Source organism: Penicillium mononematosum (assembly GCF_028829835.1).
Source record: "Penicillium mononematosum strain IBT 11891 chromosome Unknown utg000005l:1.0-9366267.0:1.0-9372171.0, whole genome shotgun sequence".
NCBI classification, from domain to species: Eukaryota; Fungi; Ascomycota; class Eurotiomycetes; order Eurotiales; family Aspergillaceae; genus Penicillium; species Penicillium mononematosum.
The window spans coordinates 7,810,465-7,834,445 of NW_026643275.1; the positions used below are offsets into that span (position 1 = coordinate 7,810,465).

The 23,981-nt window shown below is 49.7% G+C and overlaps 8 protein-coding genes across 8 annotated transcripts; 3 read left to right on the plus strand and 5 right to left on the minus strand.

Moving 5' to 3' along the window:
* Window positions 1-648: 648 nt before the first annotated feature.
* N7519_011164 (uncharacterized protein) lies at window positions 649-2,934 on the plus strand (the record flags this gene model as incomplete). Its single annotated transcript, XM_057297937.1, has 4 exons — window positions 649-724; window positions 787-855; window positions 914-967; window positions 1,055-2,934. The coding sequence occupies 4 exons, from the start codon at window positions 649-651 to the stop codon at window positions 2,932-2,934; spliced, it is 2,079 nt and encodes a 692-aa protein (XP_057145819.1).
* A 643-nt stretch (window positions 2,935-3,577) lies between these two features.
* Window positions 3,578-7,664, minus strand: N7519_011165 (CLH domain-containing protein; the record flags this gene model as incomplete). Its single annotated transcript, XM_057297938.1, has 5 exons — window positions 3,578-3,864; window positions 3,936-6,208; window positions 6,260-7,224; window positions 7,273-7,299; window positions 7,353-7,664. The coding sequence occupies 5 exons, from the start codon at window positions 7,662-7,664 to the stop codon at window positions 3,578-3,580; spliced, it is 3,864 nt and encodes a 1,287-aa protein (XP_057145820.1).
* Window positions 7,665-7,865: 201 nt separating this feature from the next.
* N7519_011166 (RMD1 family protein) lies at window positions 7,866-9,234 on the plus strand (the record flags this gene model as incomplete). Its single annotated transcript, XM_057297939.1, has 2 exons — window positions 7,866-8,198; window positions 8,257-9,234. 2 exons carry the CDS (start codon window positions 7,866-7,868, stop codon window positions 9,232-9,234), a joined length of 1,311 nt encoding a protein of 436 aa, XP_057145821.1.
* A 349-nt stretch (window positions 9,235-9,583) lies between these two features.
* N7519_011167 (T2 family ribonuclease) lies at window positions 9,584-11,133 on the plus strand (the record flags this gene model as incomplete). The annotated part of the gene is made up of 6 exons (XM_057297940.1): window positions 9,584-9,861; window positions 9,912-10,206; window positions 10,271-10,463; window positions 10,522-10,761; window positions 10,835-10,932; window positions 10,993-11,133. 6 exons carry the CDS (start codon window positions 9,584-9,586, stop codon window positions 11,131-11,133), a joined length of 1,245 nt encoding a protein of 414 aa, XP_057145822.1.
* A 902-nt stretch (window positions 11,134-12,035) lies between these two features.
* Window positions 12,036-14,253, minus strand: ace2 (putative C2H2 transcription factor (Swi5); the record flags this gene model as incomplete). Its single annotated transcript, XM_057297941.1, has 2 exons — window positions 12,036-13,510; window positions 13,563-14,253. The coding sequence occupies 2 exons, from the start codon at window positions 14,251-14,253 to the stop codon at window positions 12,036-12,038; spliced, it is 2,166 nt and encodes a 721-aa protein (XP_057145823.1).
* A 1,944-nt stretch (window positions 14,254-16,197) lies between these two features.
* N7519_011169 (glycoside hydrolase family 18 protein) lies at window positions 16,198-17,795 on the minus strand (the record flags this gene model as incomplete). Its single annotated transcript, XM_057297942.1, has 7 exons — window positions 16,198-16,862; window positions 16,922-16,982; window positions 17,030-17,079; window positions 17,132-17,161; window positions 17,224-17,477; window positions 17,536-17,636; window positions 17,757-17,795. 7 exons carry the CDS (start codon window positions 17,793-17,795, stop codon window positions 16,198-16,200), a joined length of 1,200 nt encoding a protein of 399 aa, XP_057145824.1.
* Window positions 17,796-20,259: 2,464 nt separating this feature from the next.
* N7519_011170 (uncharacterized protein) lies at window positions 20,260-20,902 on the minus strand (the record flags this gene model as incomplete). Its single annotated transcript, XM_057297943.1, has 3 exons — window positions 20,260-20,551; window positions 20,606-20,837; window positions 20,890-20,902. The coding sequence occupies 3 exons, from the start codon at window positions 20,900-20,902 to the stop codon at window positions 20,260-20,262; spliced, it is 537 nt and encodes a 178-aa protein (XP_057145825.1).
* A 1,549-nt stretch (window positions 20,903-22,451) lies between these two features.
* prs2 (proteasome core particle subunit alpha 1) lies at window positions 22,452-23,556 on the minus strand (the record flags this gene model as incomplete). The annotated part of the gene is made up of 5 exons (XM_057297944.1): window positions 23,510-23,556; window positions 23,375-23,434; window positions 23,190-23,284; window positions 22,916-23,128; window positions 22,452-22,838 (listed from the first exon to the last, which is right to left on the minus strand). Exons 1-5 carry the CDS (start codon window positions 23,514-23,516, stop codon window positions 22,452-22,454), a joined length of 762 nt encoding a protein of 253 aa, XP_057145826.1. The 5' UTR covers window positions 23,517-23,556.
* Window positions 23,557-23,981: the final 425 nt, after the last annotated feature.

A 23,981-nucleotide genomic window follows, 5' to 3' on the forward strand; every position in this document is an offset into this window, starting at 1 on the left:
AGAGCCATGCCTGTTTTTCTTTGTAGTCTTGCTAATGTGGCACATAGACCATTGTCTGTGACACCCCTGCTTCTTTATAGAAATAGTTCTGTTCTTCCGATAGTCCTAGGGACTGGTTTTGAGCTGATCTCTGCACCAAAGCCGGACATAAAGTGCTTTATTACAGCCCACGGCATAATTCTACCGAACGAAACCCCCCGATGTTAGGCAAAGGGCCATTTTCTTTTGTATCCCAGTCAACTAGATTTAAACTGTCTCACTCAGGTTGTACACCTACGGTGCATCCAGTTTAAGGTTCTATTTCGAGTCACACTAATTATACCCCAGAGAGTCCTCATCAAGTATCTCACCATAGCCGTAAGCGGAAGTCGTGACTTCCTTATACGTTTGTCCTCAAATATGGAAAGAACACAAGAAGCACGTGTTCCCTCGTCGTCACGGGCAATCAGCGTTCCTTCCTCAGGTGGTGACTTACTTTGTTTACTATTTCTTCTTCCATCTCCCTCGTTCTTCTCTCTTCTCTTTTCTCTTCTTCCACTTCACGCTCGTTCCCATTCTCCTTCATTGACCTTCATTTCCATCAATTTCTTGGTTATTACCATCAAGTCATTGCTTCACATTCGTTTTTAAACCCCCATCTTTGCCAAGATGGCAGCTTGGACTCGTTTCAAGTTGCTTCTGGCCCTGGTCACCACTCTGGTGACCATGGTTGCTGCTTCGGCTGGTATGTTCCATCGCTGAGACCTGGCTACATTATGATCGCTTACTGACCTTGTTGCCAAACAGAGTGCTACAACGTCGAGACGGTCTTTCTTCAGGACCCTCACACTGGGGAGCAGTATCAGTTTGGTGAAAGTAAGTCGAGCTCACTGTTTGGGTCTACCTTGGAATCCGTGACTGATCATTTTCATAGTCAATGTTTTGCCTCCCGCTTTGTTTGGTCGTGCTGTTCAAGCTTCCGAACTGAGTAAGTCCAGGCTCTCCTCATCTCCTATGAGGAGATTCCTCAATTCCCTCGGCTTCTTTTTTTCAGGCCAAACTAACTTGATACTAGTCACTGTTACGGTTACCCATACTACCTGCGGTCATGATGAACCGACCACAACTGTCACCACAGACGTTCCATGCACTACTGGTCACACTCTCACGACGGAGACTACTACTCCAGTCCCAGTTCAGGTCACTACCCCTGCGCCTGGTGTCTCTAAGTCCACTGTGCCTACTACATCCTCGACCCTGGTGCCTATTACGACTCAGACTTCTGTGTCCAGCACCCCCGAGGTGTCTTCTCAGTCGACTGCACTGGTTTCCTCGCAGACTCCGGTGCCTGTCGCCCCTACTCAAACTCCTGTGTCTAGCACTCCTGGAGTGACCACTGAGTCATCTGTGCCTGCTGGCCCTCACAGTTCTGCTCCGGGTTCTACTGAAGTGACCACCCAATCGTCTGTGCCTACTGTCCCTCACAGTTCTGTCCCCAGCACTACTGAGGTGACCACCAAGTCTTCCACACCTGGCACTACCTTGGTCACCTCGCAGTCTTCTGTGCCTGGTGCCGGTCAAACCCCAGTGCCCAGTACCACCGAAGTGCCCACTGGAAGCAGCTCTGTGACCGACACTGGATCCTCCACGGTTACTGCCACTGCCACTGAGTCGGTTACTTCTTCTCGTCCTAATGTTACCAGTGTGGCTCCTGTTCCTACCACTACTGCTGTGGACCACACCACTTCCACGGTTTCTGGTACTTCCCCTTCTGAAGAGTCTACTGCTCCTGGTACTACCGAGATTCCTGGAACTGCCTCTGAGGTAACTACTGGATCTGTTACATCTTCTCGTCCTACCAACGTGGTTCCTGTCCCTGGTACCACTGGAACTGCTTACACAAACTCAACTGTACCCCAGGCTCCTAGCACTGTGACTGATGTGACGACCTATTACACCACGTCTCCTTGCCTCAATTCCACTGCGCTCGCTCCTACTCCGGTGACTACTGAAATTACTGTCACTGTTGAGGTTCCGTGCACCGAGACCACCAAGTGTGTCAGCACCACGATTCTTACCACCAGCACCCTGCCAGTCTCGAATACGACTGTTCCGGCTCCCATTCCTGCCACCACGGCCACTGAGGTTCAGCCGACCGTCCCCGTTTCTGTCCCGGCTACTACTGAAGAGGTCACAGTCACGGTTGAGATCCCCTGCACCGAGACCACGAAATGCATCAGCACAAAGGTGTACACCACCACCCCCACGGAGACTACCACTATCTCTGTGACTCCGATCCCGGTTACAGTTCCTGCTCCACAGCCCACCACTGAGGTGGTGACAACTGTAGTCCAGCCAACTGTTCCCGGTACCCCTCCACAGGAGACAACCGAGGTTGTCACTACTGTGGTTCAGCCCACTGTTCCTGTCCCCGTTTCGCAGGAGACCACCAAGCTTGTGACTACTGTTATCCAGCCAACAGTGCCTGTTGCCCCTCCACGGGAGACCACCGTGCTTGTGACCACTGTCGTTCAGCCCACTGCACCTGTCCCCGCTTCGCAGGAGACCACTGAAGTTGTGACTACTGTGGTCCCGACCGAGTTGGTCCCACTTCCGTCCGCCACCACTGTCGAGGCGACTACTTTGGTGAAGGTTCCTGCTCCTCCTGCTCAGCAGTCTACCACTGAAGAGACCACCGAGACCCAGCCAACCGTCGTGGCCCCAACCACTCTGGCGACTACTACTGAGTCCAAGGCCTCGGTTGTGCCTCCCCAGGAGCCTACCCATACCCAGGACGAGACCGTCCCGCCATCTCCTCATGGTACTTCTTCCAGCGGCACTCACACCCCTTCTCCTGTTTTCAACGGTGCCAATGCCGCTGGAATCATGGAAAGCCGCCTCTTTACCATGAGCATTGTGGTTATGCTCTCTCACATCTTCCACTTGATTCTGTGAGGACGCTACACACTCTCTTACCGTGTTAGGAGACAAGTCTAGCCATCTCTTGATGTAGCAAGGATAGTCCCTGATGCGACGATTATGTTTGCGATGGAATTTGAGGAACCCATGTTTTGATGGGTGGCCGTTTATTTTTTCTATGGGATGCAACTGGCTCCCCTTAATCTTGCAAATTTTATTAGTGACTCATATTCTAGTTGAAGCATAGCTTTCTTAATCTCAAGGATGTTCACTATTCGTTGTGTCTAAATGATAAAGAGACTACAAAACCTTGTAATCTGTAATCTTCAACTGAATAGAAAGCTCCAGGACGAAAGAGCTGACCGAGCGGTGAATTCGGGTAGTTATATTTCGGTCGTGAGTGTTACAGATAAACAAAAGTAGTATATGTAGTACGTACATACGTATGTATGTAGTGAGCAGCCAAAGCATTGAACATAACGCATCTTTATCAAACGAACAATGAACAGTATCATAACCTCGCAGAATGGATGAATGCCTAATATCCCCAATAAATGGGTACAGTAGCTTGGCTAAAAGCCAGGGTATCTCAGAGAAACAAGGAGAATGCATAGGTATGTGCACATGGAGTATACACACAGGACAGACGTGAATGGGTACAGATGTCCCCCAACAGAGTTCAAACCTCAGCCTCACCACCAAGGGATTCAATGTCTCTTGTCACAGCACAGATCCGACATCCATCACCGATCTTGTCTCGCAGGATTCTTGCCGTCGTGACTTTAGGGCCAACGGTGCGAGATGCGGTGGCAGATCGGGTTTCGTCGACTGGAGACATGGCGCGGGGTGTAACATCAGCAGATCGGTCACGGCTGCTCGTTCCGGATTGTTGCTGTGGCGTGTCTGGGTGCAAGTGGGATAGGTGGAAAATATGGCCACAAGCAAAGCCAACGAGTATTTCTCGCTCTGTAGCAGGGTTATTATTAGCATTGTTTCCCGAGAATAACACATGGAATGGAGTTGGGTCAAAATCATACCATTTTCCCGGAAGGCGGCTTTGCAACCGCCGCATCTTCCCTGTCCAGAGCCACCGAATTTTCTCGCACCACTGGTCTCGGAGATCTGATCTTGAGCTTGGGTCTTTGTTGTCGGTGTCTTATTGGAATCTTCCTCTCCGTCCTCGGTGATATCGAATTTGATTCCCCGCCGCTGACCTTTGCGCAGCGAGTCCATCCCAAGTGCAACTTCGCTTTGCATAACCCTAGCCGCGCCTTGGCTGATACTAGCCTGCAGATCATGTTCACGGATCAAGCGAGTGAGGCCCTCTCTTAGACCTTCGATCTCCAACCCGCTCGGAATCCGACGCACAAGCTTTATCGGGTCGATTGCTGTTCCGGCCTCAACAAGAAGACCATGGATGAACTTTGGCTTGTCCATGGAGTAATCAAGCAGATCCTCCCACAGATCAGGATCCTCCTGTGATTTTGCAAATGAAATGGCCTGTGAAACATCCTTGAGATCCGATAGAATCAAGTTCAAGGCCCGCTTCGTCTGGCCCATCTTGGACAAGAGGAAAATCAACTCTGGCGTGAATTTGTGGTCTTCGCAGATGGATGTGGCTTTCTCGAATGAATAAGATATGCTTGTCTGGAGGAACTCCATCAGGAGAGGCCGGTCGTAGTCGGCAAATACCTCGACCGCCGTATCGGCAAAGTTATCAATCAGGGCTTTGCCTTCATCGGCAGCAAGCTTGCTGGCTGCATCCCGAGCATGGATTCCACGTCCTCTTCTGGGCTTAGAGGCATCGTGCGGTAATGATTCACCCCGCCAGAGCGCACGGAGATAGAAATAAAGAAACAGGAACCGGTTTGCGGCAATCAACTGTGATACCACGGTATCTGGGGGAACAATGCCCGTGTATGCTTCACTTACAAGGAGTCGCGTGGGCTCGGAAGTCAACTCCTCCAGTTCGAACTTCGTGGCTGACTTCATCTGCTCGTGGGAAACGCGAATCATAATGAAGGCCGGTATTTCATCAGTTACTGCGTCGAGCAGGCGGTGTTCCCGGACCAAAGCCATAGCGGCATCTCCATCTTGCAATCGAATATAGCAACGCAAGGCTTCGCGATAGTGCCCTCCTACGAGGAACAACTTGGCGAGGCAATCTGTGAGGATTCCCCACTCCTCAGACCCGGCGCGCACTGATTCAGATTTCGCCTGTGCTTCGATGGCTTCTGTGACCACGTTCGCATCAAACAAGTCGGATGGCCATGTTTCGATCAGTTCTTTGAATTTGACCAAGTCTCGTGACACATAGTGGGTGAGGATGACTTCGTAAATCCGAGAAGACAACGATGGATTTAAGTCAACCGGGATTTGTGAAGTGATCTCGTCGATCTTATCATTTTTAATAAAGGTCCATGCCCAGTGTTCCCACCTTGGGGCATTGCGGATGACTTTGCCACAAATGCTCGCAGCGTCAACCCATTTCTCTTCGCTGACAAGTTGATTGATCCATAGTTCCCCCAGGCGAGCTTTTTCCTGTTCAGCAGCAGAAACTCTCGTCCGACCAGCCGTCATGATGGATGACTGATCATCAGCAAAAAATTCACCCAAACTGGTTTGCGACCTTCCTGCAGCCTCGGAAACAACTTCGGTTAGGTCAGGTATTGAGCCCGCAGCTTCGGGATGTTGATCGACGAGACGCCATGCGTCCTCGTACTGACCATGAGAGTCAAGCCAGGACAAACGGTCTGCAAGATCCCTTTTCACTGCAACAACACAGTCATACGGGCTGTGGACAAAGATTTTGGCACCAGGAGCACCTGAAACTTCTTGTACTTCCTTCGGAAGGGACTCCTCGGCCGCGTGGAGTTTGGACATGAAGGAGGGAGCAACTCTACCAGAACCCTTGTCGCCGCTACTTGTGGTACTGCGGATGCTAGCGCCGGAGCTGAATAGCCGTGCAGGGTACATGGTAGCATCCAAAAGCCCATACCCAAGAGCCCCCAAGGCACCGCGCTGGACGACTTGTCCCTCTGGGGTCTTCCACGGAGGCAAGACACTTAGATGGTAGTCAGACGCCGAAAGACCTTCAAACCGGTTTACTGAAAGTGTATCAGCGCTGATTTCTTCCTTGGTTTCAATGTCAATGACACGAAGTTCAGGTTCAAGGCCCTTTTTTCGATTGCGCGTCCCACTGCCTCTTCCATTACTTGCAGTTTCACCTTCGGTTTCCATATAGGCGAGAATGACAAGAAGACGCGGCGTATACAATGAGATTCCAGATACCACGCAATCTGTTCGTAATCTGCGTTCAAGTTAGCGGCAAACGATTCGGCCAGTGAGACTCCCAGCTTACATTGTAACAACCTCTGCAGAACCCACTCTCTCGCCCTTGGATGTTTTGCTTGCCCTCTCGGGATAGACATCAATGACCCAAACAGTTCCTCCCCAGCCGACAACAAGCTTTTCCACCTTCTCAGTAGGTACAGTTGATTGTGCCTCTGGGCTTTCTGGGTTGTCATTTGGATCGAGATTGTCCCCACTGTCTAAAGCAGACTGGTCAATCCACTCTGCGCGTGCTTTCCAAACACCGGCCATTTCATCCCAGCCGGGACGATTTGGACGATCAATATGGCTGATCCGTTTCCAGGCAAATTCTGTCTCTGAAGAATCAAGATGCAAATTTGACCGCATAATCTTGATGCCTTCTTCGTTGACCCAGGCCACGTATTTTCCTGAAAGTGACCATTTAATTGTGCTTATAGCCCCTTCTCCGCTGTGGATAATTGTGTCTTTTCCACTATTGGCTGCCAGGCCCATGGACCCAAGCCAACTTGACGCTGTGGCGGCCGCACCCCCCATTGTCGTAGAGTTGGAGGTAGCTCCGATACGACCGCCAGTTGTCAGGACCAATTCACCCGCTCGGCCACCAGACAGGAATGCTCGGTCAGTTTTGTACTCTGGAGACAAAGCAACAGACTGAACTGGGCGTCCAAAATTGCGCAATAGCACATCCTTGGGGTCTACTAGCGACGAGACGCAAACGTGGCCATCGATTGACGAGGTTCCGATGTAAATCGAGTTTGATGGCGTGGGAGGAACAGTGGAATGATTACCGAGTTTTCCTTTGCCACGGATACTGCCGGTGGTATTAGATGATCGCGTGGATGGTCTGTGTTCTTCCGCGGCCTGCTTGCTGAAGGCGTCTTGCTTAAGGTTCGGAAGTGGAGGCGGAAATGGCGATATCGATATTGAGGTGACACTTGCTGAGTGTGCATGGTATACACGGAGAGATTGTAGAAGTGGCAAGGACATAACATGCTTGACAAGGTCAGCTCATATGTTTCCGCGATGGTGTAGCTAACTTACGACGTTCCCGTTGTGTGTCCCGACAACCTAGGCACCTCGTTAGCTCATTATATAGCATAGATTCCGCTAAGAATACATACCATTTTATCCCCTGCTACAAGAAACGAGCTTGTCGCATCCCCGTTGCGATATACTGATCCCAGGTGCTTCGTAAGGTATGCGTACTTGAGGCGGGGCTCCTCGTCCTCGTCGTCCTCGTCATCCTCTTCTTCGACCTCCACTTCTTCCTCTTCGTCATCGCTGCTACTAGAGCTGTGGTCATTGTGTCGTTGGTCTCTATCTTGGGCGTCTTGAGTCGTGTTTGTAGGTGATCTGGTTCGCATGGATGAGTCGTGCTTGGGAGTGCTCTGAACGGCACTTTCGTCCGGCGATGTCGCGCCAGGCGCGTCCATGGCGAATACCTCTCGGTACCTGCAGCTCCCAAGCTGGTTGAAGTAGAATGCGACAAGCTGGAAACGGGATTCTGTGGTTCTACAGTTGAGCCGGGGTAGGTCAGGGCCCCGAGCTTGGTTCCATGACTAAGCGGGGTATCGGGCCGCGGGCAAAACGATGTCATCGAGCCACTAGGCTTTTGTTCATTCGACACGCACACAATGTTTGCCAGGCCATATGTCTGCTTGAGCTGCAAGCGCCCAGGATTACGGCTTCCTACGCGGCCGCAAACACAATATCTTCATGCCTCTCCTCCATTAGCACTTCCCCGACGGAAGGATTTCTTCTCATCTAATGCCCTTTTGAAACAAAAACAGAACAACACCGATGAACCAATTGAGTTCTCTCGGGATTCCCAGAAGCAACGTCGACGGGGACCTAGGGTACCAGCAGCTCCCACTTCATTGCGGCGAGTAGCGGTGGAGGCACAGAGGTCGAAGGATGGCATTCTCTCCAAGGCGCTCCTTAAAGAGCAGGGATTAAATCGGACCAAGGTAGGTATAAATGGGATTTTCTATGATTGACTTTTACTGATTGTTTTGGCGTCTATAGACAGTGACCGCGTACGCCGTAGCCGAGCAATTCAACATCCGCCAAGTCAGGGATATTTTGCAAGAACGAGGATATGAACCAGACCCGTTGGAAACGGGACTCTTCCCGCAAGTCGTTCATGTTCAAATACCGTTAGACTCCATACAGCGCTTGACGAATCCCTCAAGCATAGATCTGCCATCCGACGAAGTGGGCGATTTATTTGTGTTTTCCTCCGGTACAGTGGTAGCATGGTCTCTCCCAGAAGGATTCACATCATTCCTAGCAACACGAACTCTCTTACCCGCAGCAGAAGGTGCCCATGTGGATGACTTGGAAACCGAGGATCTCGAATTCGTGGAGGACCCGAGGCGAGAGAACAGCGTGATCAAAGGAGACACAATTATACTAGGCACCAGCTCTGGTCACGGAGATGCAGAGGGATTACCAGCGGCGCAACAATCCGTTGACACGGTATTGACCAAGGTTGCATTTTCGTCAGGTCTTGCTCGGAGTACGAAGTTGGCCGTCCTCGAGAGCCTTCTTGCAAACTATTTTGAATCGACTCGGCCAATTCCGACTCTCCTCTCACAGGGATCCCGTCTTCCTTTTACACGAGACTTCGTACTCCGCAAGACGGGGCAGCTACTCAGTGTTCGAGCCCAGCTTAATCTCTATTCTGAGCTCACTGATTCCCTTCCCGATATCTTTTGGGACAGCCGACATGAGCTCGGCTTGGAGGGCTATTACGAGCAGGCAGGCAGAGCTTTAGATGTTGGAATTCGCATCAAACTGCTGAACGAAAAGATGGACTATGCGCAAGAGATCGCAAGTGTACTCCGGGAGCGCCTTAGTGAGACGCATGGTCTGCGGCTCGAATGGATTATCATTCTTCTCATTGCCGTTGAGGTTGGCTTTGAAGTATTACGTTTGTGGAAAGAAAGAGTACATGAACAGGAGGAGGCGCGCAAGCAGGAGGCCTCCCTACGCCAGAACTGACAGGCGTAAACTGAGATTATTTTGCACACTGTTGACCAACTATGATACCCCTTCACTCTTGAATGACCATCTCCAACTTTAAACGAGTGCAATATAAAACATGGCTGCTGTCGTGCAAGTAAACAAAGCCCAGCTGACCCTTATCAGCTGCCCCCGCGCTTAGTCATATGAGCCTCCGCACGAGGCGACTTCGATGGTACGCCGGTGACCCTCGTAGCCTCCTGAGTACACCTGTTCCTTGTCTAAATACGACCGTCCTAGTACTTGTCTACTTGTCTACTCTTATATTCTTTCTCTGTTTCAGTTTGACAAGTGTACTCCCTAAGATCACGGGAAAATGCTGTCATCGATGATGCGGGGATCATCACAACAGTTCATGGGGATCCCCGGACCCCAGAAGATCCTCAAGACTTTCGGCTCACTCTGGCTTTCACAAACTTCAAATGAGAATGCAAAGCCTGGAACTTCATCATCATGCCCTGTCTCAGAAATAAGTTGCCAGGCCAGGTATCACGGTCAAGACACCTGCTGTTTCAATTACCCCGGCGGTCAAATGCTACAGACGCAATTCTGGGATGTCGATCCTGCACTCGGCCCTGAAGACGCATGGACTATCCATGGACTATGGTGAGTTTGTACCATATCCAGGTTGGATAAATATAAAACTAACTCTTCAGGCCCGATCACTGCAACGGCGGCTTTGACCAATTCTGCGACTCCAGACGCAAGTACAGCAACATTTCTCTGATTCTAGTTGACGCGGGCCGAGGAGATTTACTCGAATACATGAGCGAGTATTGGAAGGATTTCCGTGGCGATGATAACCATCTGTGGGAACATGAGTGGAACAAGCACGGCACTTGCGTCAGCACCCTGGAACCAGATTGCTACGAGGACTATCTGCCGCAACAAGAGGTCGTGGACTACTTTGACAAGACTGTCGAGGTTTATAAGGACCTGCCTTCCTACGAGGTTAGTTTGATTCTGTCGATCGATGAGCGACTATATTCGGATCAAACGACTAACCATACATAAGTTCCTGGCCAATGCTGGCATCGTACCATCTCAGACGCAGACTTATGCTCTTGCTGATATTGAAGCTGCCTTGGAACAAGCCCATGGGGACCCCGTCACTGTCCGTTGCAGAGGCGGCGCCATCAATGAGATTTGGTACTATTTCAATATTGCAGGAAGTCTGCAATCGGGAGAATTCATCCCTGCAGGTCCAGGTCGGTCAACCTTCAATGGTACTCACTATAGTATATTGAAAGCTTACAAAATAACCAGATGGCCAGAAATCCAATTGCCCCTCCAGAGGAATCAAGTACCCACTGAAGCATGCTCGGGATGAGCCTACTCAGACGACAACCATAGGTTCCCCCGAGCCCACGGCGCCAGGCACTCCCTTTGCCGGCCGAGGTAACTTAATTGTGCAGAGACTTAACAGAAAGCACGGCTGTATCATCAGCTACGGAACTTGGTTTTCATCCGGGACCTGTGCGACTTTCCGGGCCGAAAAGCTATCAGGTTCGTAGCTGCGGTTTCCGCATATGACCTCTCTGCTATTGCTTGCTAACATCAAGTAAATGGTATCTTGCAGATGATATATTTACGCTGAAATCTAGCAAGGGGCTCTGTGCCTTCGAGCGAGACGCCCTTACTTGCGGACCCCACGTCAACACGCCAAGCGAGTTCACCGTACGTATATCCCAGATATTTTCGCAGGATCTCATTTTCATGTTCTCACACTGCATACAGGCCAAGGATGGTAAGCTCGCTTACAGTGGTCACACTACTTTCTTTGCCGACCATCCACCCAAGGGGCGTACACAGAGTAACGTGTATGCTTCGCAAGGGGGGCGCCCTATTGAGATCGAGATCACATGGGCTTCGAAGTAGATCGGTTTCTTCACTATTGTTTCTTTCCCTGTGCTCCTAGTGGAAAGCAGGTCAGCCGATCGGGATCTGATAGAGCTGTACAGAAATCCCGGATAGAATGCGACGAGAAGGCCGTCAGACGCCATTCATGACGCAGAATCGTTAGAAATATCAATAGAAACACGCATTATTTAGAGTAGTATCTTAATATATGTTACTTTCTTCGTGAACGAATACTTTGTACTTCGAACCCTGGGCGTTCAAGTCGCCAGAATAGAGGAAGGTCGCTGGGGGTGCGTTCCCTTAGGCTGTCTGGCTCTTTATGGCGCCTTTCCTCAGATCTACAGATCAGTACAGTAAAATAGTGTATAGGACTGGATGCAAGCTGTATGCGTAGCAAGTTTGAATAGTAGAGTACAGGCTATCCGCAATTATGTCTGTCATCGAAAGGAAATAATCCTTCGATTAAGCCATCCTTTGTTGACAGGTAGGTACAGAAAAGATCCATTGAAAGTAAAGACGTCAAATACATATCGCATCATGGGGGAACATTTAGAAAAGAAGGATAAACACCGGGAATAAGCAGGCCGCCATATATATCGAACATCTTCAAAGAGACGCGACAAGGCCAAAAGGACGTGAAGAATAAAGCAACCATTCGAAAAGACAAAAGAAACCAGAAACAAGAAGAGAGGAATACAGGGAGAAATAAGGGCAGGGAAAAGCAATTAGCCCGAAACACCCGCAAGTCCGCAAAGTCGTTTCAAATCCCGAAATGTGCAGAGAAAGAAAACGCCCGATTTTGTCGTGGGTCATTAAAGTGTACAAGGTCGTCCCATATCGTTGCAAAGAAGTCTCGCCGTGAAGAAAATGATAAGCCGCGCCGTATGTGCCGCTGTGATTTTTTTGGTAACAAAAGCCGTTCAAGGGTCCACCAGGAACTCGCTGGACAAGCAGTCGATTGGGTCCGTCAGGTCGTCGTCCAGGTGGGGGATACCAGAAAAGGTCTTCTCAGGGTAATAGGACGAGACAGGGGCGAAGTCGGTTGAATCGACGAACTGATAAGTCGGGAATCCAGGCAGACCCGAGTGAGCGAGATGGCCGAACTCCTCTCGCAAGTCGTCGGAGGGGTCTTGCGTCATGAAGATATCGATCTCCGAGCCGACGGATGATTCGGCCAGAGTGGGCGCCGAGCGAGGGGAGGACATTTCCCGAGGCGAGAGAGCAGAGTCACTGTAGAGAGATTCCTGCGAGTACGTGGATTCCTGCGAGTAGGGCTGGGAGCCGAACTCTGATCCGTACTGAGCCATTGCCTGCTCGTATCTAGCGTGAGCAAGCTGGGGTGGTGACAAAGGCAACATGTCATCCTCGAGCTGGGCATCGAGGGAGTTGTAAGTCTGACATGGCGAGGAAATGGTGTGATATCTGTTTCCAGGTGAAGTGGGTGGCGTGTACGACGAGACGGCAGCAGATGGGGCATAGTTGGGCGAGTTGAACACAGGAGCATCTTGCAGAGTGGGCTGAGGCTTGACTGAAGCGATTGAGGCGGACTTTTCAGCAACACGTTGACGAGTACGGGTCGACTTGGCTTGACGAGTTTCGATATCCGGGCGGCTGTTCTTCTTCTTTGGGGGACGGCCACGCTTGGTGGTTTTTGGAACCACACCGGTGAAGCCTCCTATACACATATCGCGCTGGCGGTGACGAGTCAGGGCATCCTGTCTAGCAAAGCTGGCACCACAGGCACATGCGAAGGGCTTGTTGCCACTGTGTGTCTTCAGATGGCGCTTGAGATCATGCCCGCGCACGAAGTGCTTTTCGCAAATGTCGCATTTGAACTGGCGGTCTCCGAGATGTGTTTGGACGTGGGACTTGATGTTTTCCTTGCGACCAAAGCGGCAAAGACAGCCCGAATATAGACAGACCCACTTGCCATCCTTGGGGTCAGGGCCAGAGATGAACTTGGCAATTTCGTCGGTCGAAATACCGGTTTGCTGGACTGAGGCCTTGACTCGAGCATCGAGGTCATCGTGAGCAGGTAGGTCGATGGGAGATGACACAGAAGACGGGGCTCGCTTTTTGGTTCTGCCGGTGGAAGATGTGATCGAGACATTGGAATTTTGAGGTGTCATTCCATATGAACTTGGGGATGGCATATCGGCAACTTCGGTGAATGACGCGCTAATCGGAGAATTGACGGGGGAGGGCATTTGCTGCTTAATCTGCACAGAATTGACATAGGGGACGCCTTGCAAAGACTGGGCTCTCTGCATCTCAGCAGTAGCAGGGGTATGGGGAAATGAGAAACTTTGGGACTTGGAGGGTGTTGGGTCATTGCTGTACATGGAATAATCAATAGATCTTTTCAATGGGGTAGAGTTGGGGGTCAAGGGGGAGTCTGCCATATAATTAGCTTCGGACTGGTTAGATTGAAGACCAAAGATGCATACAAGCAGTAGACATTTGCGAAAGGATTTTCGCAGATGGAGCCTTTGGTTGAACAGAGACTGGGTGCATTGATCCGGCATAGGCCGTCACCTGCTCGTTTTGGCCCATTGGCATGTTGCGCTGAGGAAACAATTCCCAATCGGCATTGCCAATAAATTGTTGCTGTTGCTGGTTTGAGAACTGCTCTTGTTGCATACGGTGCAGCGCAAGCTTCAATGGTGTGTTTTCGGAGCTTTCACTGGCTGATCGAGACAAAGCCGGGGCGCCAACAGAAGAAGGCGCAGGGCTTCCAGTGGTGGTGTGGATCGCTTGCAATTGTTCTTGGTTGAAAGCCTGGCAGTCAGACCCGAGCGACTGGTGAGGTTGATATTGATATGGCTGCTGCATGTGCATACTTGATGGAATGAAAGACCGCTCGGGCTGCTGGGCATAGGATTGATACTGCTGTACATCCCTCTGTTGAGATGGGAAACCTGATTTTTCGTTAAAATAATCTCGCAACTGCGAGACCGTCTTCGGCATGTGTCGGTCCATAGTGGGCTGTTGACTGAAAGAGCTGTAATCCACAGTCTGCCCTCGACGATGTGACCGACGGGGTTGCATATTGGTCATGACAGGCGCGGGCTGGTAAGGCGCAACTGGTGTGGAGATTTGGCGGCGATGACGACCGGTTCCCAGCGCGTTGGAGTTCATGATATCGCCGATTGACGGTTCGGTTCCTGATTGAAGTGTCAGTATGTGAATATGAAAGCAATGAGCACTAGGAAGAAGGAAAGTAGGAAGGTTTGTTAGAGCCTCAACTCAAGTAATTCAAGTCAAGCTTCAAAATGTCACACAGCTCAAGTAGATTCTGAACTGAACCTGAAAGAGCAGAAATGCGAATGTATGAAGGTTTCCAAGGTTTGGTTCTGGAACCCCGATCTATGTGAGACCCGTTCTCATCAACAAATTGGGGTGTTGGCATAGCAACGCCCTTAGACGGGCGTCTGGGAAACCAAAGGACGGGCCACTTCTGACGAAAAGCGGGTCCTCCCTTGCCCATCGTCGATTTTTATCCTTCGCTAAAAGGACCTTGCTTATAATTATTCGACTTCTTCTGCAAGGGAAGTTAATCCCTGTGATAAAATGCATGTAAATGTTACCTATTCCTATAAACTCGATAACTCCTCGGTTCGTTTCCGAGGAGATTCAATATAAACAAGTCGATCTCATACTCTATAGACCTTGGCTCCATATATAGTACCCATAGGCCCGATAGACTGATATGGTACCCATGGCGTCACATCAATATCTGATTCGACCTGTCTAACACGGGATATGTATTGATGGCCTCAGGCATGAATCCATGAACATCCCTCTGAGTCACGTGTGGGGCTCTCTGGCAAGACGGGCCGACACTTTTCCCGTCTGTCCTTCCTTTCCCATCATGTGATCTGGTCGGTCAGCATTTCCTTTTAAGCTAAACTCCTTTTGGTATACGACCCACCCACGTGACCACACAACGATTTTAATCACCAACCGGCTGCCGCGCACAACGATTTTCTTCAATCTTGCAAGGTTGAGGAAGACACGACTGTCGAGGTGAGTTTTGGTCCTATACAAGCAGATAGGAATGTGATGAGCATACGAAACTAGCGTTCTGTCCATTCTCTCTCTGTCTGCCACATTTTGATCGCGAGCATCTCACTGACATTTCGTTCGCAGGCCTTCATCAAGATGCAGATCTTCGTCAAGACCCTTACGGGTAAGACTATCACCCTTGAGGTGGAGTCCTCCGACACCATTGACAATGTCAAGTCCAAGATCCAGGGTAAGCCCAGTCGAAATCCGCGAGCAACGATCGCACAAACGACTCGAAAAACAGAAAAGGCAACGAAAAGGCAACATAGGCTGACCCCGCACCAGACAAGGAGGGTATTCCCCCTGACCAACAGCGCCTGATCTTCGCTGGTAAGCAGCTCGAGGATGGCCGCACTCTTTCGGACTACAACATCCAGAAGGAGTCGACCCTTCACCTCGTCCTCCGCCTGCGTGGTGGTGGTAAGAAGCGCAAGAAGAAGGTCTACACCACCCCCAAGAAGATCAAGCACAAGCACAAGAAGACCAAGCTCGCCATCCTCAAGTACTACAAGGTTGACGGTGACGGCAAGATCGAGCGTCTTCGCCGCGAGTGCCCCGCTCCCGAGGTATGTGATTACTTTTGTCTTGCGACATACCCTTGAATTTCAATCAACGGAAACTAATTTATCTTTTCTTATAGTGTGGTGCCGGTGTCTTCATGGCCGCTATGCACAACCGCCAGTACTGCGGTAAGTGCCACCTCACCTACGTCTTCGACGAGGCCAAATAAATGGTCTAAGTCGGGCCGTGGTGTGCTGTCGCCGAGCTTGGACATGGTTTTCGCTAGATCGGGGCAGGTGATGGAGTATCACGGTTGACGTTTGTTGATGATGGTTCCTTGGAATACCCATGTGCTACAGTCAATACAAAGAACAAAACTAGGCATCCGCCGAAAATTCGAGATTCCCACGTAATGATAGACTCGTATGTATTCGTAGACATCGATATTGTCACACTGTCTGTTCAAGAACTGTACTGCGAAAAGCAATGCAAAACGCCATGCAAGCTCTCACTCACCTACTCGTCCGGGAAGCCAGCCTTGACATTGTCATACTTGCTCTCGGGATACTCGAGAGCATTAGCCGACTGATCCAAAGCACCTTCACCACCCACACCATCGACAAAGATACCGATCAAGCTCCCCTCCGCTGGATCAGCCTCCTTACCACCCTTGTCACCACTACTCTCCCACCACATACCACCACCCAGTCCGCGATCGCGAATATAGTTCGCCTTGACCTGCGCCATATGGGCCGAGTCGTAAGAAACCATCGTGCGCGCACCGCCATCATAACAGAACGAGGCACCGGATTCCTCATCGAACTGTTCCTCAGCCCCGGGTTCAGGCAGTGCCTTGTAATCCCACACCCCGTTCTCCCAACTACCCTCTCCAACCCCGGAGAAGGGCGCGCCGGGTCCATCGGTGTTCTCAAATGCACGTCCGTACAGCGGCATGCCCATGACGATCTTGGCGGGTGGCACACCGCCGACGTTGATGTAGTAGTCCAGAGCAGCGTTGATCGAGAATGGTGTAGATGCAGGGTTGGAATTTGAAGGAGCGATGTTTGCTTGGTGGCCCGCATTGGTGTCCCAACTTCCGGCAAAGTCGTATGCCATCAGGTTGTAGAAGTCTAGCACTGGGGTCATGTCTTGGAATTTGAGCTTCTCGTAGTTGCTCGCGCCTGTAGCGGTTAGTTTGGTTCACGGCAGTTGTCCATCACCGGGGATATGGTAGACATACCGGCAGGACAGGCGATTGTCAAGTAGAAACGGCGATCGGGACCAGCCTCTCTGTCAAGAACCTGTTTCCAGTCAGTTGGTTCAATGCGAGATTCAGAGAACGACATACCTCTCGGCATTTCTGGAGCAGGAGAACTAGGTTCTGGGCCTCGGTGTCATCTGGATATAAAATGAGCCTCACACTTCCTTTGACTATATTCTGACAACTCACCCTTGGGATATTCCCAATCGATATCAAGACCTATAAAAGAGTCAACATCAGCATTGAACGCCGTACCCAGTCCAATAAAACATAACACATACCATCGAATCCCAAATCCAGAACCAGACGTGTGGCCGATTCAGCAAATGTAGTCCGACCCTCCTCGGAGCTCGCAGGCTGCGCGAAATTCGCCGAGTACGTCCAGCCACCGATAGAAAGCAAAACTTTCATCTTGCGGTTCTGCTTCTTGAGCAGGAAAAGCTGCTTGGCACATCCGTACACATTGTCACCGACATCATTCCACGAGTCTGTCGGGTAATGCTTCTCGACATCAGACCAAGAGTCGGTCAAGTACCTGCGATTCTGGGTCAGGACGTCTTCTGGAGTTTATAAGGACAAATGGCATGACTTACACTTCGCCGTTTTCGGGCCGAACGTTGGCAAATGCATAGAGGATGTGTGTCAGCTTGTGGGCGGGCAGATCCTGTGGGTTGTAGTTGCGGCCGTAAATTGCCTATGGGGTATGTCAACATTGTTCTTTTTGAGTGTGTATGTCCAGCCAGTTAGAGTTTGGCATTGTGAAATGGACGGTCATGCGGTCGGGATCGAAATGGGAACCAGATTATGCACATACCCAGTTGACAAAATAGGCGACTGATCTCATGTCAGACATGGTTGTTGTATGGGTACGAGGATTGAAGTACTGCACGAGAACAGCCACAAGTAGGGTAAACAAAGCAATGGGCTTAAGCCGATAAGCCACAATTTCAAGTCAGAAGAAAGTTAATGTTAGAGACAAAAGGAACAGCAAAGAATACTAAGAGTCGAGTATTTCTAGGGTACTTTATGTCGCAGCCTAATTGTTAGTGGACTGTCGTACCTTAGGCGTCTGGGCAATATCAACGCCACAACGTCATTGGGCAGGACTCACATGTGGCGGTGTATTGGTTTAAGGCACCAAGGCAACAACCGTGGCTGAAGATAAAAAAAAAAGGATCAGATAGAAGACCGGAGATCAGTTAATATATCTGCGTAATCAAAGATATAATTTGTACAATCTGGAGTCGAGTTGTGAGACTATATGTATGTTGACTACATGTCCAGAAGGGTCCAAGAAAACGTGGTGCGTGACACCTCCACCTGTTCAAGGTGCATGTAACCTCATTTTGAGCCAATCCCTAATATGTTTCATGTAATAGTATGTTAGATTATTGGCGTAAGCACAAGATAGGAAGTATCGAGTACTCGTGATGTTGAAGAATGCAACTCTAGGCAAGAATGCGACATGGCCCAAGGAAAGAAGCAATACTAGGTGGAATCATGACTAGTCATGAGAGCTCGTCTATTATATTGTCAAATTGAATATTCCGAAGTTAGTCGAAGACCTCATGATTGAAAGTATCCCACGCAATGCAGATCTAAAAGCGCCTCTATAACATCTAGTGAGCACGTCCCCTTCCTCAATTGTAGGTTAACATTAGCTCCATGCAATACCTCGATATATAAAACCTTGGTCAGACGACCTACGCTCTCGAATATTAATATGCCCACATGGGGAATCGAGTATGGATTGGACCCTTTCGGCAGTAGATCGACCATTGAACCCGTGGCAAGTGACAACCTCAAGCCGAGAAATGTTGGGGAAGCGGCAATCCCGCGTAGTGATATAGCGAGTGATGTACAACGATCGACCGGGATTACACGTGGACTCAGAGTTTAACACCCTTCGTCCTGGTCAGAAGATGATCCTCGAACCTATACATCAGGATATTAACAGGGAACTGTAGGTCCATGCATGATGCCCAAGTATGCTTGGCCTCGATACTACCTATCTAGTTGCCGTGTATTTATTTCCTCTTTTGTGATTCCCATGTGATGAATGCTGAGCTCACAATATAAGAGTTATACAACATAAACTGATGCATGAGATGGGTAGTTCTATATTCTATATTGTGAAATGCCGTAGTGTTTATCCACCAATGCAATGGACATCACGGAGGTCACCGAAGTTGATGTGCAACGATCGACACAGCATCTTTATCCAACATGCCCCACCTCGTACTCATTCAATGCCGATCGAATGAAACAGACATGAATCAGACACGGGGCTATTCGGAGGGCCGAAACAGCCGAGAAGACATCTAGGAAGACATATAGAAGAGAAATGTATGGATAGGAGGTGATCCGACAAACCCACAATTTCAGGAGAAAAAAAATATATATAAAACGTGGGAAGAACAACCCCACCAGAACAGAATAAAAATGAATAGCAATAAGAAAAGAAAAAAGAAAGAAAAAAAAAAATTAAATTCCAGTCCATCGATAGCTGAACTCCAGCCGCGATCTGGTCGTTCGTCGTGCTGATTGGATCTACACAGCCGAACTAACGCCCTTAGCCTGGCGAGCCGTGCCCGAAATCGCCAGAGCAAGTTGATCCCGATCCACTTTGATCTCTGCAACGTCTTTTTTTTTAATCCTTCACTGCCGGATATTGTTGGTGGATCTTTATCTTTCAGCTGGCATGTCTGCCTCGGCGCCCCAGGTGTCGGGTTCAGGTGAAATTCAATTGCCGACAGGATCAAGGCCTCTATGTATCTTTACGGTCCCTAAGAGCAAATTTTGCATTTTGTATGTTCTAAAGACAGGTACTTTTGTGTCCGATCATTGTGGGGCTGTTAGGGCTATCATCCCTTCTATGCAAGTATGTGTATACTACTAAGTATACTGTCCATACAAGATAGTAGATCCAATCTTCAATACTTGAACAGTGTAAATAGAATTGATTTCGATTTCTAGAATATCTCATAACACCTCAAGCAGAAATGCAACCCCAAAAAAAAAGAAATACAAGAGGGATATCGTAGTAACCAAAACCACGCAATGAATCCAAACTCTTTTTGTCTCGAGGCAGTATACACGACCAGCGTATATACCCATCCCTCGCAAGCCCCTCTATTAGAAGAATCATACAAAGCCCAAGGCTCACAAGCAGGGAATCAGTAGAAGGCAAAATCCGAAAAGAAGAAAAACCCCAACCTCAACCCCACGCAACATGCATTCGTTTCCGTTTCCGTTTCCATATCCATATCCATTTCCGCGTCGAGTTTCATATCCGTTTCATATCCCTATCACCACAATTACCGACTCCCAATCCAGCGACGGATCGCCTCCAAGGACGGGTCATCATCAACCCAGTGACCAGCGCGCACATCAGCAGCTCGCAAGTCCGCCACAACATGCTGGTCCGTGAAACGAGCCAGATCCTGATGGAGGGTGGCAGTTGCGGTCTTCAAGGCGGTAGAGTGCTGGGCTGTTGGAGGGGAGCCGCGGAGAATGCTGGCGCGCGTCATGGCCCATCGCCGGGCCGCGGCGGCGCGCAGGTAGATCTTATGCGCTTGGAATCGGCGTGCGCTGCCGTCCAGAATAACTCTGGAGAGGGGCTGTTAGCGTGACATTGATTGGGGTAGTTCGGGTTCTATGTACCTCTGTAGCTCGGCTTTCTCGGTCTCGGCGTTCCCTTGCCCTGTTACCGGGCAGGGTTGGTAGTTGGCGGCCATTAGGGTCTGGGCGGAGGCTTGGGACTCGCGGAGGACGACGAAGCCGTCTTCCCAGTATTCTTCTTGGGATGCTTCGACTTGCTGTTGCGAGATGTGGAGTAGGAGGGTGCGGTAGTCGTTGATTATCTCGGCGACTCGCATAGCGCGGGCTTGGTTGACTGCATGGTTATTAGCAGGTTGTTGGGTGATTGTTTGACATGGTCAGCTTACATCCGTCTGCCATGTTTCTGGTAGATTAAGTATATAGATAGGAGGCTAATGGATCAGAGGTTGGACGAGTAGGAAGAAGGTAAAAGGAAAGTATAAAGGATGGACATCAAAGATAACCAATAAGAGATGAAGGAAAGGCAATGGTCATAGGAACTAATGGTCTATGGAGTCGAGAATGTTAGGCCACCAACAGCCGGGGGGGTAGGAAAGATATAAGTCTTCAAAGTTTGGAAATGGTGTCCTTACCCCATACATGACAGCCAACGACCCTCAACCGAAAAAGGAAAAAAGCCAGAATACTACAAAATAATAATAACATTAAAAAAACCAAGGATTTATCAGCCCGCAACAGCGGAGCCAACGTCAGGATGCATCATTACCGAGAGGACGAGCTGCACCAATAGGCGGGCAAGATCCCACGTTCAGGGAGCTCGGGTTGTCGACTACAGCTGGGATGGGACCGGGCCACTCCATAAGCTCCCGAGAAACCGTTTACGGTATGACTAGGACCATCCCTGTCCCAAGGAGATGGATCCTACTGTGGAGAAAGGAACAGAAAAAAGGGTTATGTATTGGGAAAAGACCCTATTGCATTAACACTGGTCCGAGTTGTAGATTGGAAGTGGAGAGAGCATTGGGCCGCATATGAGATTAGGTTCCTGTGCGGCCGATTTGGGTTCTCTGATGAGACGAGAGATGGTGTTTCATGATGCTGATTGGAGAGTATAGAGTGAACTATTCAGTGGGGAACCATGAAATTTTTTCTTGTTTTTCTTTTTTCTTTTTCTTTTTCTTTTTTTTTTCCCTTCCTTTTTGCGATGCATCATGCATGACTCGTGGGACCCCTGTAGAGATTTCAGAAAGAGTAACATAGAGTAAGGGCAAAAGGAGACCTCAGCCTTGGACCTGCATTAGTTACTGCTCGGACCTGAACTCGGACTTGACGTGTGGATCTGACAGTTAGGGAACATGTTCAGCTGGATATTTGCCACATTTATTCTTAGCCTGGGAACTCACTTTTAGCCACTTTAGTATCCCCTAGCCGATCTAGTTCAATTAACAAGGCCAATCAGATACGAAGAAAAAGGCCACTGGGACGCATAATTTATGGGCTGTCAGGACCCAGCCACGAAGCCACATGTGGCGCCCCGCACAACAACTCTTCTTAGTAGCATGCCCGTCCCTCTCCTTGCTTTTATGCGTGATAAACTAAATATCGGTCTCCAATTTTCCCACAGGTGGCGGATTCTCCAGTCACAGTCTTGACAGGCTGAATATGGTCTCGGACTACCCGATAGGGTTACGCTACAGGATCCATAGGTAGTATCGATAATCGATCTATGCTCTACTTCGTAATATCCATAGTATCGGCACTAATGAATGGATCGATACTCTAGCAGTATGGCGTCAGGGTGCAGGATGAGCCCCGAACATGACCGAAAGTATACTCGTGCAGGAAACAATTGAGTTATCATTCACAGATCGTCTGTTGCTCTAAAATAAACACCAGAGTCCTTCCATTACTGGTCCGCGTACATCCATAGCTTGCAGGTCCAGCTCGCTCAGTCCTTCTCGGCTATGGCCTGCAACCGTTCATCAATCTCCTCTTCCGTCAGGGCACGGAACCCTGTAGTGGTTCCCTCCTCGCCGGGGGCCCGCGGCCCACCGACGACGCCAATCTCAATCTCGTGCTTCTTGAAGTCAACACTTAGCACATTGCTGAGGGCTGTGATACCCAGCTCCACAACCTCCTCCCAGCTGCCCGTGGCCGCGTCCTTGTTCTTCAGCTTCTTCTCCAGGTAGTTCAACGCCTCCTGCTGCTTGGGACCAGATGCTGTTGCCTTGTACCCAACGTAGTAACCGGCCGGGTCACACTTGTAGAGCTGCGGGCCGCTCTCATCATCGACAGAGATCAGGGTCGTAGCCACACCAAGTGGTCGCATGTAAGCCTGGAGAAATTTCGAAGAGAACCATGTCAGCTGTTCCGTCTCTCTAGATGGGATGGCACGGTGGCGGAAAATCCTACCCTTTGTGTGTAGACCTGGTTGATATTTGCCAGACGCTTTGCCAGGACATCGCACGGCATCTCATATCCGAACTTGTACCGGAATTCAGCAGCTTCACCACGGGCCCGGTCAACAGATGCACGAGCATCTGCTATGGAGCCAGTCATCACGCATCCTACGGAAGGCGAGATCTTGAAAACATGTGAAACGGAGGAGGGCTCGATCAATTTGTCCTGGTAGGCAGCGGATTAGCGTGAGCGCAATCCCGAGCTATGAACGAGGAATCCATCTTACAGCGACTTTCTTCTGCGAAATCACCACGGCACAGTCCTTGCCTCTCACACCGATGGAGGTGATGTTGGCTGAAGTGATGGCCTTGAATGCATATTCTGGGTGTTTGGTCAGCGGTCATGATAACAGCGTACGGATTGAGGCCGGGCAGATCGAGGCGGAATCATCGGCGATTGGGCAATACATACCGACTTGGTACAATCGACCCTGGTCAGAGAAGATGGTGATATGTCTGTCGTAGGCGCTTCCTGCGGAGAGAACGAAGGTCAGTCGGGGATGAAGTCATTAGGCTGGGCAGGACCATCGTCGACGAGGGAGCATACCAGACATGACGGCAGATCTTCAGGTATTTTATAGCTAGATTAACAGAAGGAAAGAAAAAGGAAGGAGGAAGGAGGGTCCGAGAGGATGAGATGATGGGGGTTGATAGTGACGCGTGCCAGAGCTGCCTGAGCTCAAGCTTGAAGTCGGCTTCACCGCCTTCCAGATTCTATAAACAGTTCACCATTTGGTCATTGAATCTTTTTATTGTACTATGAATGAGTTTTGAGGTATTGTACAGAATAGTAAGGACCTGTAGATAGACGATTAAAAGACTGCCTCGGACTTATTTTTGCTATTTATTTTTGTTCACTCCGGATACGTGGAATATCAACTTCGAAGAGCAAACAAACCATATAGACATCTACTACATACACATACTTCGATGCACATGAATTATGGACGACATGAGGATAAAATGACTTTTGACATGAACATAATTACACCGCCCCAAATGCTGTGGTAGAGATATAT